An 18294-nucleotide genomic window follows, 5' to 3' on the forward strand; every position below is an offset into this window, starting at 1 on the left:
TTTTTGTGTGTATTTATGTGTGTTTATTCTTGTGTCCCTGACCTTAACATTTAAATATCTTTTCTTACAGCTGGCTGCCTGGCATTTTTAACTTTTAGGTTATTTTGGGCGGGCAGCATCCCTATCATCTATTGTATGTATACATTTATATTTTCTGTTGTAATAATAATGGGGTGAAATAAAGTATTGTATTGTATTGTATTGTTGGGAATGCTCTTTAGAAACATCACAAACCTTAACTTTATGAGGTTTCAGTCCAGATTTCACTGAATCTTCATCAAATGTAAAATCATGATTCCTGCATAAGGAAAAAAAATAGGCCTCACTGCTGATCAAAGACTGTTAATCATGTCATCTCTACAATAAAAGGGAGCTCATGGTTTAACTGTTAGCCTTCATCCATCAGGGTAGGAAACTATAGGGTGACTGGGTGTGAAAAGGCACATACTCACATCAATGCTGTACACAGAATAATGCAAAATACATTGAAATAAATTTGTTATCGTCTGTGCTCGAAGAAAGTCTAAGATTATTTCACATCTCTCAAGAATGGCGTCCCCTCATTATTGAATAAATCATGACATTTTTCCTCTAACAAAAAAGAGACAATGGTCTCAAAAACATATGTAATATTCTTAAGTTCTTTTGAAGAATTAAAGCACTATTTTAATCAATGTATTTTGCTCCATAATGGACTCACTGAGCAATTTCTATGAAGTTTGCATTTTAGAGAATAATGCATTCAACCAACGGTGGTATGTATGTAAAAGATTCAGTTCCTCTTTTTTTTAAGTCAACCCCCCTTATGAATCAATCAATCAATCAATCAATCAATCAATCAATCAATCAATCAATCAATCAATCAATCAATCAATCAATCAATCAATCAATCAATCAATCAATCAATCAATCAATCAATCAATCAATCAATCAATCTTTTGTTATCAATCTTACCTGATTGTTGCTCTGGCAAGTTTGTCTCCAGCATAAGTAACTACATACATATCAGGGGCCCAAAATTCAAATTCTCTCTCCCAGTTTATGATTGTGGATAAAGGAGCACTGACCAGAAAGGGACCTTGAGAATGACCCTGAGAAACAACAAACGATTAGTAATGCAATTAAAGTTTAGTAATACTGACAAATTTTCATTTAACGATAAAGCTGACATACCTCTTTCCAAAGTGAATACAAGAAGGCAATAGTCTGAATCGTCTTGCCAAGACCCATTTCATCAGCCAGGATAGTGTTGGTGCCCTGAGCCCAGGAGAAGCGTAGCCAGTTCAATCCCTCCATCTGGTACTCGTGCAACTTCCCACCACTTGCTGTAATGAAGTCTGGCTGCTCATCATATTTGTCACGTGGCTATAAAGAGCAACAATGCTATCAGTTGAGGAGCTGGGGGCATAAATGACTTATGTCTATATCACAGGCTACATGCCAAACATGAGGGAAATCCAAAGACAATAGTAATAAAATAAAACAACAGTCCACATCAATTTAAGGAATAGTGTTCCTGTAAATAAACGATGTAACAACCCTACTATCCCCAGTCTCTGGTCTGGCAGGGTATTGCAACCAAACAGAAGTGAAATTTGACACTTTTACATGTATACGCCTAAAACGCAGAAGAAAAATTAATAAGGAATTTTTTTTTTTTTCAATTTTCATACAAGAACAACATGAAGATTTGATTAAGCAAAAAGAATATTTAATTTATACACTTTAAATTTGCACTATAGCCTCTGTGGCATAGACTAAATATTACCAAATGCTCTGTTCATCCTGGTTTGCTATCCCACTGAGGGGTGTGAGCATTTTTGTCAGGTATTAGGGGCATTTCATGAAATATATACAGGGGTTGTTGAACTTGCTCAATGTCAGGAAAAACAAAATAATGAATTGTAAGGCTTAGGTTAACTGGTGTTGAGAAACCATAATTTAAAACAAACTTCTGACAAATAATCAAAGAATCCACTCAAGAACTTTACATATAAAATATAATACAATTATTACTATTATTATTAGTATTATTATTATTATTATTATTATTATTATTATTATTACTATTATAAGTACATTAACATTATTCTCATTTTAAATTATTATTGTGCTGCAGTGTTTAAAGCATTTTATATCACTAACCATTAGTAATTCTTGCAATTTAATAGTTCCTTAAGATTTACAGTTATCATTACCAAATAAACATATGATAATAATTACCACGTTTACTTTATTTTGAATTCAAACATTTCAGCAGATTAGTTAGCTCACCTAAATTCTAAGTAATGGAAACAAATAAATTGTTTGTTTAATTAGCAGTTACAAATTGAAGTGAAAATTATATCCTGTCTTTCTTTCATAACGAATTTTACTAATAAAACTAACCTTACAAAGACCTTTTATTATTAATCAAAATGTGTCTGGTTATACACTTTAAAGTTAGGCTTGCTAAAGTTTTAATATTTATGAAATTCTTACATCATTGTCAGATTTATCAGCAATATCGACCTTTGGTGAGTCAGAATCTGAAATAGGATCTTCATCCTACACAGTCAATATAAACTCATCATTAGAAGCATATAATAATTATTACATGTATTTTAATTTTAGTTATATCTTAAGGGTTATGCCAGTGGATAACAAGAATCAGAGTTCCATCAAGGAATAGATGGCATGTAGGAAATGGTTTTGACCAACCAAACTTTGGATGCTATTCAACAATAAATGTGAAGTTTAGAGTATCAGCTCTCATTTCATAAAATACTGTTTTTGTTCTTTAATGTATTCCCAATTTTCTCAGACTCAGTACCAAAATCTCAAATGATTGAAGGAAATTTGTTTGTAAACCAATATCCCATACCATTATTAAAATTGAACCATAACACAGGAAAGTGGAAAATACTGTTCTCAAGATGTAGAAAAGGAGTCAACAGCATCAATTCTTGCATTATATTCATTGTAACTTAAATTAACAATAACATCATGATTTAGATTTAATTACATTCAAATTCAAACAAAATTAAGTTTAATACATCACATCTGATAAAATATTATAATGTACCTTACTTCAAACAATGGTCTTACTTTTGAATGAATTGCAGCTTACACTACGTTATCAATAATGTACTGTTTTGCTGCTGACACGAAAACTGTGTTTTAAAAGTGACACATCTAGTTCTTTACCTAAGCATTTAAACATCATCACAGAAATGTTAATTTTTTAATCAAAAAGAAAAAAAGAACACACACACACACAAAAAAAGACCAAACTAAACTTACGTCACCAATGGGCACTGATTTTTTCACTTTCTTTTGCTTCTGGGGTTTCTTCTTGCTGCTCATCTTCTTGTCATAAGCAACTCTAAAATATTACAGAATATACACACAGTGAGGTTAAGGCTAAAAATCTGGTTTTAAATATCAACAGATAAATGACAAATAAGCAAGTTTCACTGGTTCAAAGAAATGCACATGATGCTATGATTGGCTGAATGGATGATTTCAGAAAATAACCCTTCTAGACCATGAGCAGCATCTTTGGACTGGGATTCCTTTACCAAATACCTTGTGCATGTGGAATGTTTAGCATAGCAATTGCAGAGACATTGGGGGGGGGGGGGGGGGATGAGGTGGTTCTTAGTTCTGAATTACCACTTGGGAATGAACTTGCCTTGCTATGTGTACAAAATTACAAAATAATACTTCGATATACGTGAAGATAATTTGTGATGAATCATTGCAGTCAGAACAATGGAATTCCGAGCACATGGGTGGGGGGGGGGGGGGGGGGGATTTTGGAAATTTTGAAGGCAAGGAGGGTAAAAATGCTGATGCCAGTATGCCAATATTTTCTGGAATCACCTAATCAAGTTATTCTTGGAAAAATATGCATTCTTCCAAACATACATGCTTTACTCAATTTAAATATAACGAGCCTGCAGGCTATGTCACAAGTTGCAGCACACAAAAATCATCGGGCTTTTTTCTTTAAAGCAAATTGTAAAAAAGAAACAGCCTTGCAGGAAGTGATCCATCTGTTATTATAAAATAATAAAAATAAAAACAACGTTTGGCGATGAAGTGTTATCAAGTTTCACCAACAACATATTTGTTTGACAGTACACAAAAATCCTAGTTTTCAACAGAATAAACAGGCATCCCAGAATGGTACACACACATTCCATTATATTCAAAGTTTGAATCTGGAATGGATGGTTCGAGTTACTGTATTAAACTGTCTTGACAATGCAACATAAAAAATGGCTTCATTGATCTTACCTGAGTTCTTTGTACTTAGTAATGTGATCCTTGAAGTCACTAATAAAACAAACAGTTTCGATAAATCACAAGTAACACAAAAGATGTATTTTACAAACAAAACACTTCATGAAACATGTCCTTGAGTCAATCAGAGTGCACACTCACAAAGGTTATAATGTGTGCACTCTGATTGACTAAAGGACATGTTTCATACAACATACAAACTTAGATGTTCAGAAGATTATACTGGTGGTCTTCTGCAACTGTTGTCATGTGATGCTGATGTAGCTGCGCATGAATAGTTTTACGTACATGAGCATGCGTTTTATGGTCTGCCATGTTTTGCTATATAACTTACTCAGCCCAAAAAAATGTAGAAAAAAAATGGTTTGAATCCCATTCTTGACCATGGACCGACCAATTAATCCTGATGAACATTAGATTTGCAGGGAAACAGGAAAGAAAATGTCTGTGTTACTGTTCTATGTTTCTACATTGGATACATGTAGTATTAATAGAAAAAAACTTATGCAAGTTTGGAGCTTGTCTATTCCACAACAATTTCTCGTTCTCCCAAACCTCTAGTCATGTTTGTACAACTCTGAGAAAACATGGAAAGGTTCTCTACTTCTTAAACACACAACAAATAATATTTTAACAACAGTACTTCAAACATTTCTACTAACAGTGTTATTTGCACATGGAGATCAATCTTTACCCAAACTTAAACAACACACAACAAACCTTATTTGAGAATTAACATGATCATCAGGCCTTTCCCACGTGCTCAAATTATATGGAACATCTCGCCATTTAATGAAGAACTCCTCTTTGGATTGCTTGGTGACCCTGTGGAGGTGTATCAACCGTATACAATGAAGAAGACAAATAAATCCATACAGATAACTGTTTTAGCGGTGTTTTAAAATAATTATCAAGCTATGCATTGTGGCAATCCAAGATTACTTAGCACCAAGATTGGTTGTAATTTATTTGACCAGGTCCCAGTTGTTCAAAGAGTGGATAGCTTTATCCACTGGATAACTCGCTATCCAGTGGGGCGAATATACTCCAACTAATGCTTTTGGCAATTTTTCCACACAATCCCATTCTTAAATTGACATATGCTTCTAATCTATTCACAAGTTATAGGACTATCGAGAAAATCTTGCACACATTTTATCTGCTGGATAGCGAACTATCCAGTGGATAAAATTATCCGCCCTTTGAACAACTGGGGCCAGATGACAAGCACTCTGATTGGCTGTGTATCTGTTTTTACCCAAGGCTTTGTGAACTCACATCCACAATGTCCCCACACTGTCTGTATAGTCTACCCCTCCCAGCTGAGGTAATAACCAGGTCTCTTTAAGTAACAATCCTGGCATAAATTATGGTAGTTGTACAGAGTGTGTTCACGGTGGCCATATTGGAGGTCAGAGTGATTTCCTTTGGGAAATAAATTTTATTTTTATGCTCCTCCAACATGGCTGCCATGAAAAAACTCAATTGAGAAAAAACTGACACATGCGTAGCCCTTAAATTCTGTTCTTTCAATCAATAATTTAGGAAGTACTATAGGTAAGAGGACCTAGAAAAAAAAAAGATTGTATTCAAATTAAACAAACTTCTGAATGTGACCCATACAAAGGCTCATCTTTGACTTCTTATTTTGCATACAACTACCACAATGTGCTGCATGCGAATTTCACAAGGGAACAACAGTGACAAGAGCATCACACATAGCAGGTGTCCCATAAGCACCAATCAAGCTCCTTTTAATAAACAAAACATCTTTATGTATTTACAGACTGATCATAACCTAAGGCGTGTGTTTCAGACCTGTGTCTCAGGATGCGATGAATCTGTAACCACTCTGATCTCACTCCATATCTGTAAAACCTTGCCTCCAGGTTACTCTCATCCTCAGTCTTGTTGCTCTCTATCACGTGGGCTGGAGTCTCTTTGTCTTCATCGCCATCATCCATTGGGGGCGGCTCTTCCATATCATTCTTACGGAAGTATGCACGGTACATACTGGGATGGTGAATCTCGAGCTGCAAAAACATGTTCAGTACTAGGTTTAAAACCAAACACTTTAAACAGGGACTCCCAACAAAAAATACTTAAAACGTTGTCTACTGTGTTCCCAGATCATTATGTGCCCTTAAAATTGATCTGTATGGATACCTTAGTTTAAAATTTAAGTTGCGGAGAGTTTTAATAGGAAACACAAATTCAATCTCTGAATTGACTAGCTGTTTAGCTATTTAGTTCCCCATTTTTTTATGACATGTTTGCTTCTTCAAAAACAAAAGGAATTAGTTTTTCAGTCTTACAAAATTTTGAGCTGTTTTGTTGAAGAACACTGCAGTTTTTCGGATCTTGTTTCTTATAGGGGATCGAAGGTACAATTGATATGTCGGTCCACTCACGGTCGACTAACGGTCGATATCTCGGTCGATAATTGGGGATGACTCGGTCGATGTTGTGCCGCTATGGCGGTCGTCGTATCGACCGAGGTAACTGTCGGCCGATATAGATAGCAATACACAGACACTTCACCGACACATCACCGATAATTCATCGAAATTTCACTGCTTACCGGCCGATAGTATCTACCGATATATTGGTCAATATTCTATCGATATGTTTCTTCAACACTTCGTCCTTATCTCGATCAACATTCGTGTACATAGCGCACCGCTATATCCGTCGTCATATCATTTGATGGCCAATATAATAACGACTGATAGTCGACGATAGTCTGTCGTTATCTCATTTTATTCTGCCACTATTGTATCATTTTACCATATTAGGTCAAGAGAATGCGCAAAAATATGCCACACGAGTGTATTACACTGTAGTGTCCCGGTTTAACCGGTTTAGAAAAAAGCAAAATCCTTGTTCCTTTTTCGTGTCGACCGAGTATCGGCCGATGCATCAACCGATACTTGACCGACGGCTCACTGATATATTGCCGACACACTGCCGATGCTATCGCGACCGACTGTCGGTCGATCTCTCGACCAAAGGTGATCCAATGATCGGTAGATACGTCACCTATATAGTGGCCGATGCTCGACTGACAATCGCCCGCTACTCGACCAACAATCGACTGATACTCCGTGGATACATCGACCGAGATATCGACCGTTAGTCGATCGTGAGTCGACCGACATATCGACCGTTACCATCGATCGAGGCCCCCTTTAAGACACAAGATCCAGTTTTCCTTCATGTTTCTTTATGACTAAATTTATTTGAATTTCTGAGGCAATTAAGGCCCTCCGAAAAGACATCCACAGCAATACACCATTAGGTGCCCTTGTTCAAACACCATTCATTTTTGCCCCCTACAAATGAAATGATAAATTTCCTTTCTTTTGAAACACTTTTTTGAGCAGCATCTTTACCGTTAAGTCTCAAATTTTATTGCTTTCATAAACAACTTGAAAATCATGACAGATTGCCACTTCACATCAACAATCGGCGACATATTTCTGCTGCCGCTGACCGGTTAGCTCAGTTGGTAGAGTGCGGGACTACCGTGTGGGAGGTCGCGGGTTCAAACCCCGGCCGGACCACCACTCAGGGTCTTTAAATAACTGAGGAGAAAGTGCTGCCTTTGCTCTGACATCTGCAAATGGTTAGACTTTCTAGTCTTCTCGGATAAGGATGATAAACCGTAGGCCCCGTCTCACAATCCTTGTTTGTAAATAACTCTGTGGGACGTTAAAGAACCCACTCACTGTTCCCAAAGAGTAGGGGACGTAGTTCTCGGTGTTGTGGTCTGGTCTTTGTGCATATATTATCATGGTTGGGTGGGAAAATGCTCGGAGATATTAGCTGCATTAAGCTACTCTACAATCCAAGGGTAAATAAAGACTGATGATGATGATGATGATGATTTAGTTGACACATTGTGTTTCTATAGTAGTTTCAATGCACCAAATAACACCACTCTTTTTTTTTGCACATTAAACTGTGAAAAAAACCCTGCTCCCCCCATCCAATGTTGCTTGTTTGTACCTCGAGATCACTGCAATAAGCTGCACAACATTGTTTGCGGGCGAGGGGCGCTGAAAGAACAAGTGGGGCAGGCAAAAAGCAATCACAGTGATGAAATAGGGTGTTAAAAAGATAAATGTGTCAAAAATTTTGGTGCCGATATGATTGAAGTTTTATGCTCCTCCAACATGGCTGCCATGAAAAAACTCAATTCAGAAAAAAACTGAAAAGCACATTCTTTCCCTAACTGACATTTTTATTGTTGTCTAGTACATATACCAGGTTGCTGCCTAAGAAAAATTTCAAGGAGCCCACAAGGCCAAAAGCCAAGAAGTTAGGAGCCCAACACGTAAAGTGTTAGGTGCTGTTGCAAAAAAATATTATAATATCATTACAGTAATGACAGAATTACAAAGAACACTGAGCTACAAACAGTTGAGATGCCAACAGTCATTTTAAGCTGTTTTCAATATACCACCCTTTGAATGGTCAGTTCGGAGATGTATAGCTGTATGATTACTAGTTTAGTGACATTCACTGCTACATGTAACGGGCATGAAACTAAAATGACCAACCTGAAGCTCTGTGATCCATGAACAATGCCAGTATGACATATCCTGCCACTTGACAAAGAACTCCCTGGTTTCGTAAGTCTAGGAGAAAAAAAAAAAACAGTAATAAAAAATGTGAAATTGTGTAGCAAGCCCTGGAGTACTGTAATCTGTTGGTACAAATTTGTGGAAATATGGAAAAAACAGGTAACTCACAACCAAAGGGCTTATACGTGCAAGGCAAGAATAAGCACAAGCATAACCACAGGATAGATTAATTTTGTGAGGAAAAAAATAAAAAATAAATAAGAATATTTATTACTTACATTAGAATTTAGAAATGTTGGCTTTTAAGGAGAGGGGAAAGCTGGACTACCTAGAGAAAAACGTCTCGGAGCAAGGAAGAGAACCAGCAACAAACTCAACCCACATATGACACAGAGTCCGGTAATCAAACCCGGACCCCATTGGTGGGAGGTGAGTGCTCTCACCGCTGTGCCACAGCTGCACCTCATTGCGATAAGCATAGTCAAGCACAACGTTACATCCAAAGGGTAGCACCTAATTTCCAGTCATGGTAAAGTTAACCAGTTATAACCAAGTCTCATGATGACAAGCTATGCCTAACATGACTTGTTTTCATTCATTCATTAAATGGGTGGTTGTCACATAGACAAATAGTTAAGATGTGGAGTAGGAAATGTGACCGTCACTGTATTTTAATATTGCATGTACATGTGCATGCTTAGTCATTGTGATTGCAGGTTTTCAACAGTGTGTCAGAAGAGTAAATGGATGAACAAGTTGAGGGATTGTTAGAATTGTGGCACTTTCTTGTCCCTGTGAATCCTGGCTCATTACTCATCAGAACCAGGAATGTGACATGATTTATTTTACTATGCTTGTGATTATTATTATTTTTTTATTAGTTTACCACATTTGCACTTTAAAAGCTTTTGTTATCCTAATTTACATGGGTTATGCAATGGTGCAAGCATAACAAGAAAAATGAAGTGTTTCTTTTCCTCTGTTCAGGCTTTCCATACTTATGCCTGTATTGCATGTGTAAACACACCAAAACGTCCTGTACAATGCAGTTTGTTATACTTCTATTACATTTTGGGAGTATATTAAATTCAGAAATTTACTAGTTTTCAGTCAACACTAACACTTCAAACATTGTTAACAACCCCTCTGGTAAATGGATGCTGAAGAGATGCAAAAGCCAGAAGCATTACCATTGCTAAGAGTAGTTTATGTATGTGACAACAAATACATAGCAATAAAAATAGTCAATTGGCAATACTAATTTCTTGAACTGAACTGAAGTTCACAGTATCCCACCTCAGGTTCACTTAGCCCTTGAGGATCATCCGGCTTAAGTATAGAATCTGAAACAAATACGACAGACAGTTAATCTTTGCTCTTACGACAAAAGTAAAGCACTGGTACAAGAAATCGTTTTAAAAACGAAAAATCATGATAATAATATCATACCTTCCACTGGTAGGTTAACATATCTCCAGTGGAGAATTCTCTCAACTTTGCCTTTTAACGGCTCACTCTGAGAGGAAGAGAAAAATTAAATATTAATACAATATGAACACTTCGTGATGGGGTTGTTAGAACATCAATATGAAAACTGCAGGGCTTTAGATTTGAGCTGTAATGTCCCATCCCACCTAACCTCCTTTGCCTCGGGAGAAACATTACTGTGAATCAGGACTGTGATGTAAAGCATGACAGTGTGATCTGTTGCCTAACATGGTTATGTATGACTTGGGTTTTCTGAATTTTTAATGCTTTCATTGCTTTGTGGTTACATTTCTGGATTAATGTAATCAGTTGAAAAGCAGAACAGCTTCTTGATGCTCAGGGCTGAGTTGCTCGAAGCATGGTTAGCGCTAACCATTGGTTAAAAGGTATTAAAACCTATAGGTTGTTATGGTATTTAACCCGGGTTAGCGCTAACCATGCTTCAACCAACTGGGCCCAGGTGAACTGAAATCTAACTGAAACTAATAACCCAAAAGAGTGCACTACATCACACAATACTTTCAATCCTAGAAGATGATCAAATTTTGGTGTTGCAGGGAAAACAAAACCTTACCTCCATAATCTATTTGTCTCTAAAATCTAAACTCTTAGAATATTATATAGTCCATTACCTTACATCTTGGACATCTCCAGTCTCCCCCAGGTATCTTTTTCATTGGTGGAATTAGGCAGTGTAAATGATAAGCTGAAGGACAACTGTCACAACATAACAACTGTCCACCATCTTTACACACTCGACAGTAATCACTGTGTATGTCTTCACTGGAATCACTGGTCATTTCATCTTCCTAAATAAAACGAAAGAAAAAATTGAAAAGACAATATATTACACTTCTAGAACTTGGACTGAGGGTCATTTGAAAAAACATATTGAAAATTTAGTGTATTCTTGCTGCTAACCAAATTGTTTACTGTCATAAAGAGGATTGACACAACATTAAGAAGATTAAGTTGGGATCTAAAACAGTTTGGATATGACATTTCAGGAGTGTGCCTTGGACTATTTTGGAGGAGCCAAACGAAGCTGATAACTGATTCTTGTAGCATGTACATTTGTAGTTTGGACAAGATAAAGAGAATGCAATTTTCCGGAGAGTGTGCTTCACAAGATGTCTATTTATGAACTTACACATACAGGACAACTCCAGCGTCCTTGTGGCGGTTCATCAAGCGGAGGATCAAGACACCTCAAGTGAAATGAAAGAGTGCAAGTGTCACACAGTAACAGGTCTCCGCCCTCTTCACACTCCTCACAGTAATCCTGATGTTCATCCTACAAGAGTTCATATATGTAAGGTTATTATAATTTCACAAAATAACCCATGGTTGTATGACATGTATTCTGTCAGGACAGCTGAACACTGACACTGTGTAGAATAAATTAATATTTTTGAGATTATTACTTTGTTCAAGATATAGTACAAGCATTTTTAAACCAAACATTCTCTTTACCATGGTCTAACATTTTAGTTTACATAATGTATTCTAAGTCTTAAATTTATTTCTATCAGGCATTTAAATGATTTAACAGCAGAATGCAATTGTAGGTCTTTGTTATCAGAACCCATTAAATCTATTTCTTAATGTCACAAATAATTGCAATCTACCCATTAGCTTGCCCACAAAATCTTCCAAATAACTGACACAAATGCATTTAAAAGAATTAGTAAGAACACATACATGTGCATGTACACAAAAGACACTTATGGACCATGGTAAAGAAAGCTTGAGAGAATAGCATCTCTATACACTTGACAAAATATTTCATGAATGAACAAGCTTAAATGTTACTAAGGAATAAATATCTATTTCAATCACTTTATTATGTCTTCTGCACCCTCAGTTTATAACACTGTAATTCACATTTGCAAAATATGAAATGTTTTGAAAGGTGTTCTAATCTCACCCTGAGCCAACTATTAGTTTACTGACTTGCCTTTCTAAAATGACTTGTACTGCTAAGATAGTCACAAATAATTATGGGCATTTTTATGCAACGGCGTTGTTAGTAGTAGTTTCCAAATTGCGTCTGCTAGAATTGCATGCAAGACAAGGATTTTTGTCTTTAGCCCAAGTTTGTACATCAGATGCGACATTTCTCCTCAAACCATAAGTAACACTTACTGCTTACTACGCTGTACATCACTTACCACACTCATTACATTTTCCTCATCATTTCCTATGAAAAACACACATTGCCAAAGAGAGAATTAGTACCAATTGCAACAAAGACATCAATGAAAGAAAGTGATATTTTTTTAACCTACAATTTAATGCATCATCATACGACTTGAAACAAGCCAGGTAAATACTGTCACCTGTCAGTGCAAAAGTGTACACTGAGATAAACGTTTTGAGTGCGAGGCCATGTGTTGTATGCATAGACCAGGGCTCAAGACTAATGTTTTAGCTCCCTAGACCAGTGGCTAGTAACGGGTCTGATTTCACAAGCCAAAACCAAATTTTCAAAAGCCACAGTTTCACTAAATAATAAATCTGTTTTACGAAACGGGGAAGGAGGGGGGTCAGACATTTTTTATTACATGACTTGTGACAATTATGAAGAAAAATCTCCCACACCTGTCAAGGTTTTTTCACTGTTTACAAATTGCATTATTTGCGACTGAATTTCAAGTTGACCTCAACATGAAAAATCTGTAACTTTAGGCGTGCAGCACAAGAAGCATCAGAATGTAGGTCTTGTTCTCTTGATTTGTCTGGCACCAAAACATTGCTTCTAATTAGAGGGTACTCAGACTGGGGAATCTGTGTAGGGGTTTGCTTTTGTGATTACAGACTATAATTTTCATCTCTGTTTTCTGTCCAGCACTCTAGTGCTTTACAATATTATTATAATAATGTTATTGTTACTAGCCAAAATGGCTAGTGAAAGCACAAAAGCTACAAGCCAAAACTGAATTTTTACCTGTCTGTGGTTATCTGGCTGTTAGTCTCAAACCCGGACAGACAAAAAGCTTCCTTGCCTTTACGCAAACCATATCACCAGATACCTGCATACTACATTTAATAGTTGTAAGTCTGGCCTGCTTAAATTAGCACTCGCTACCTGCGGGCCAATCTTTTTCCTTGGTTGGATTTTTTTTTAAATAAAACTTGAAACTTGAACATGTATGAGGTTACTGTGACAGAAAAAAAAAACTACATGTAATTAAAAAACATTATGAAATAAAAGTCCTCACCTGTGCTTTTCTTCCTCTCTTTCTTTCTCTTGTTGATGATAATCTTTTCCTTTTTCAATTTAGCAGCATTTTTTCCACCCTTTTTCTTGGCAGCAGCTTTTCCACTGGCCTGACTTGCATCACTATCCTCATCAGCTACCTCAACAGCCTTCTTCTTCTTGTTGTTTCCCTTATTTTTGGTTTTAGCTTTCCCATTACTCTTTCGTGATCTGCTCCCTGAGCTGGCCTCACTTCCTCTATCACTGTCGTCATCCAAAATTTTGGCTTTTCTGTCACCTAAGGAAAAATGTAGATATTCAAGATTCTAGAATGAATTAAAGTAAGATTGCTAACAAGTAGTCACATTAAGGTTTCCAACTTATAAGGCTTAGAGCAAACTTTGAAGATGGCAGCTCCAAAAGTATAGCCAGTGCACTGCTGACTGTAGTACGTCACCTGCCATGGCCATAATTAACAATTAACATTGATATTATTATCCTGCAAAATTGTGCAGAATATCACTTGACACTTAACCAATGAGGCCGTAGGCCAAGTTGACTAAAATCAATAATTGATAATAGTTATTCAATCAATCAATTGGTTTATTATTGAACAATCAAATCAATATATTTATTATTCAACACATTGATAACAAAGCACAGTTTTATTGCAAAAAAGCTGGAGACGATCTTTGTTTTGTCATTTTTTCATCCAGACACAAGAAATTACACATATTACAGGATATCTGTTGACTATGGACGACAAGCATTCAGTGCACCATGGCCATATCTGGGCAGTGTTACAATGTGTTGAATAATAATGCATCACACTGTGTATAGGGGGTGTTAGGCAGATGAACTACAACTATGATAGTAGTATTTAATACCCTAAGATGCTTCATAAGCCACAGATACAGTAAATGCAGGGCTGTCAACCTCACACGTCTTCAAATATGGAGAATATGACTTCCCCCGCCGGCACTAACAAAGCGCCTTACAGAGGCGTCGCATCAAGGCCAAATTCACGGGTTCAGGGGGGGGGGGGGGGGGGGTACATTAAACAGTACCAGAAAAAACGCTACACATCTCAGATTTTCCTGTCAGAAAGTCAAGTTTACGACAAATAGCAAACTTCGTCAATTATCTGGGAGATTACAGACATCAATCTGGAGAAATCCGGCTCAAAATCAGGAGATTACAGACATAAATCTGGAGACCGGGAGATATGACTCAGAATCTGGATATTACAGATACCAATCAGGAGACCAGGAGTTACGGTTCAAAATCTGGAGACTCCTGGATTATCCGGGAGAGTTGACAGCCCTGTACATGTAACTGCCTCCCTAATGGAGTGCCTTGTTTGTTCACAACCATTAAGTTTAAATTTGCTTTGTCAACAAAAGAGAGATAATCTTAGTCATGTGTGGTGAAAAACTCTCCAAGTATATGGAAACGTGTATATTTACTAAATCACTGGTGAGTAAAAGAAAACCTGCAAACCAACCAGCCTTAAATACATGCATGAACTCGCTTATGAATGTGCTAAGCTACTACTTTGAATTTTGTGTCAACCAATCTTTTGCCTATTACAATAGACTGGTGTGTACAAAATTCAAAGTTAAAGAATTTCAAAGATTCAGAAATCAAAAGAAGACTGAAATTAGAGAGACATTCATCAAACCTTTAGCTCCCTTCTTGGGCTTGAATGCCAACTTAATTTTGGCTCGGGATTTTGAAGTGTCAGGTTGTGGTTCACTGGGAACAGCATCGTCGTCACCGTCATCATCATCCTCAGGTTCAGACTCATCATCATCAGACACCACTTCAACAACCTCCTTCTAAACCAAAACAAACAGAGAAACACCTCTTGAAGACAAATCATAGCAGTAGGTGTTGCTAAAGAAAAGATATACACATTCTGTCTCTGCTCAACAATTTGCAGTTAAAACATTACAATGACCAGTATTTTTTCCCTTTAAAAACCTGGTAGATTCACTTAATAAGTCAACATCCTCAAGCAAGGCTTTAAACAAATATCTTGAAAAAACCAAAATTTACCACTTTTGTCATAGTAATCAAGATAGATTGCTAAGTGGAATGTCTTGTAAATGGCCACCCTTAAAGAGAAGGAGGATGATCCTTCTAGAAATTCACACAAGATCAAACAAACAACACTTGACAGGAGAAAACCCTTGAGAGGGTAACATGTACATGTACCTGTATGATAATAGCCTCTCAAATCAAATCAAGGATGTAGCTAAGGAAAACTACAGCAGGCTCATTACCTAGCAGAGCCAGCTTTTTTGGACTTTGAACCTTTAAACTTAGCGTCAAGTATTTGTGCTCTGTTGAAATTTCAGCCAGTGATTACTGATAAGATCTCTTTCAGATGGTGAAATTCATCAGTAGCTGGCTCTAAGCGACATTCCTGCAAATGTAGAGGACATTTTAGGGCATCTTACTTTGGCCTTACTTGTATTGTATAAACTTAGTTCAAATACTTACAGGTTTAGCTGATTTGGCTGCTTTGGGTGGGTTTTTCTGCTTCTTAGCCCTACCAGTGCTTTTGGGACTTGCGGTATTAGATGACATGCCACCCACTCCTTTCTTTTTCTTATAATCACTCCAAAGAGCCCCAAGAAGGGCGTTGATTTTAGTGTGTGGTACAGACGGATTGGCTTCAACAATTACAGGCCGCACCAGTTTGTTGAACTTAAGGTAATTCATTCCTTGCTCATCTTCTTCTGAGAGCTTTATTTCAATGTTGTTCAGACGAAGGTCCTTTGCTACTGACTCAGCCTTTGATGGTTCATCCTAAGTGAAGGAAACATTGGGTTGATCCATGCACTCCTGAATGTTTTCCCGTAAAAAAGGCAATTTAGAGCCACAGATGCTTTTGTCTACCCACTGTCTACTGGTAAATTGCAGCTACATGCTCAAAGACATGGACATGGACAATTTCTTCCAAAGTTAAGCAAGTACATTGACATTTGTTTGCCACATACACATCAAGCAAAATTAAGAGACTGGTTAAGAACAACAGCGATGGACAAGCTTTTTAAAACAAATTTCACTTTCTTTTGTGTTTTTGTTGGCCTCTCACGATCAGTCACTTTAGTTTATGTTAAATGTGGAATATGAGAATTAGAACATAAAATGCTAATGGTAGAGAAGGGCGTCTTTTCATTCCATACAGTACCATGTTTAACTCTGGCCCAACTCATTCTATCATTTCCATTTAGGCATTCTTTATAAGACTTTTTTATTCTCCAGCTAGTGATTCACTGTGTGATTTTATAGGCCAAGCGATCTGTGAAAATCACTAGGTGTGCCCACCATTGCAAGAGGCTATTTTTGCTGATCAGTACAATCAGTGTATAAAAAGCAATATCTTGCATGATATCGGAAATTAAATTCATCATCATTCACCTTATCTGCCTGTTCCTATTATTTTAAATGCTCATTGCATGCTAATTGAACAAATCAGACAGCATGATTTTATCAAATGACTAATATTATTTGGCTGATTACAAAAATAACTTCTAGCAGTAAATATGATAACTTCACAAGTACTTTTTATAAGGAATGTCTTCCATGAGACTGGTTTCAGCCAAGAAAGACAACAATCTATTATGAAAGGTTTTTGCTCAGTACATCATAACATGTATGTCAAGCTGGGTAATTTACTAGGTTCCTGTGCAACAGATGTCCATCAATCAGTCAGTCAATCAATCAGTCAGTCAGTCAAACACTTACATCTTTAATGCTTTCTTCATCACCCTCAGCAGTAACAGAATCCTCATCAGAGGCTGTATTTTGTTTCTTAGAAGTCTGTTCATCCTCTATGACTGTGACCTCATCCTGCAAAATGATGGCATAGAACTTAAGAAAAACACATTATTTTAAATACTCAATAAACAATATTGGCTACTCTGCTTAAAGGCTTCTTGTTTAACTGTCCCTAGAAAAAGTGTCCCTCAACAAACAGTTAGCAACAGCTAGAAAAAGAAATTGAGGTTAATAGGAAGGGAATGAGCTGTTCCAGAGATTTTTTTAAACACTTAGTTTGATACTGAAGGAAAAGGGAAGTACTACTTTTCTCCCTAAATATTCCTCCTCATAAATCCAACCTCCTAATGCATGAACAACTCACTTCATTGTCTTCATTCCGTTTCCGCTTCTTTCCATTTTGAGAATTCTTTGTTGAACCAGAATCCTCTGTCCTTCTTTTCTTAGCCTGTGGCTTCTCAACATCATCTGTTTATGAAAGAAATAAAACTTGCAATCAGGGCCTGTCAAGGAAGTGGTATACTACAAAGGGGAGACGGCATGGCATAGTGATTAGGGCACCAGACTTTTAATCTGGAGGCCCTGGGTTCAAGTTCCGCTCTGACCACTTAATTGGATTTGTTTCACGGCAGCCCTGTTTTCAAATCCAAGGCCACGCTTTGTAAATAGCCAACTGGTTTGCCTCCCACCAGTTGGGATGTTTGACATACACTGTATGTTATTACCAGTTTGTATATTTATTTCACTGTATAGTGTCCCCAATTAGCAGAATAGTGAGCACTAAATACTTTGACACTTAAAAAAAAGTCCTCTATTTTATTTTATTTATTTTAAACTTCACAGTACCCTATAAAAGAATGATAAAAATCCTATGTACAATTACTGTACACCTGTGCAAATATCAGTTCATCATCAGAAAGTGCAGTGTCCTACCAAAACAGTAAC

General features: G+C 36.9%; 1 protein-coding gene across 4 annotated transcripts in view; it reads right to left on the minus strand.

Annotated features, from left to right (window-relative positions):
• LOC146477248 (ATP-dependent chromatin remodeler CHD4-like) overlaps positions 1–18294 on the minus strand; it is a 55029-nt gene that overhangs the window by 35098 nt on the left and 1637 nt on the right. For 2 of the 4 annotated variants that reach the window (XM_085113698.1, XM_085113694.1), the window contains exons 2-20: positions 17714–17817; positions 17317–17421; positions 16066–16374; positions 15242–15398; positions 13583–13858; positions 12533–12561; positions 11512–11655; positions 10994–11170; positions 10323–10389; positions 10170–10216; positions 8850–8927; positions 6106–6320; positions 5008–5112; positions 4282–4320; positions 3283–3364; positions 2482–2547; positions 1174–1365; positions 955–1091; positions 235–298 (exon numbers count right to left, since the gene is read on the minus strand). In XM_085113698.1, the coding sequence (XP_084969824.1) occupies positions 235–298; positions 955–1091; positions 1174–1365; positions 2482–2547; positions 3283–3364; positions 4282–4320; positions 5008–5112; positions 6106–6320; positions 8850–8927; positions 10170–10216; positions 10323–10389; positions 10994–11170; positions 11512–11655; positions 12533–12561; positions 13583–13858; positions 15242–15398; positions 16066–16374; positions 17317–17421; positions 17714–17817 (2393 nt within the window). The remainder of the gene's footprint in view (positions 1–234; positions 299–954; positions 1092–1173; positions 1366–2481; positions 2548–3282; positions 3365–4281; positions 4321–5007; positions 5113–6105; positions 6321–8849; positions 8928–10169; positions 10217–10322; positions 10390–10993; positions 11171–11511; positions 11656–12532; positions 12562–13582; positions 13859–15241; positions 15399–16065; positions 16375–17316; positions 17422–17713; positions 17818–18294) is intronic. The other 2 variants (XM_085113695.1, XM_085113697.1) reach the window with 2 other exon arrangements.

This window comes from Pavona decussata, unplaced genomic scaffold (assembly GCF_977016875.1).
Source record: "Pavona decussata unplaced genomic scaffold, jaPavDecu1.1 SCAFFOLD_71, whole genome shotgun sequence".
Taxonomy (NCBI): Eukaryota; Metazoa; Cnidaria; class Anthozoa; order Scleractinia; family Agariciidae; genus Pavona; species Pavona decussata.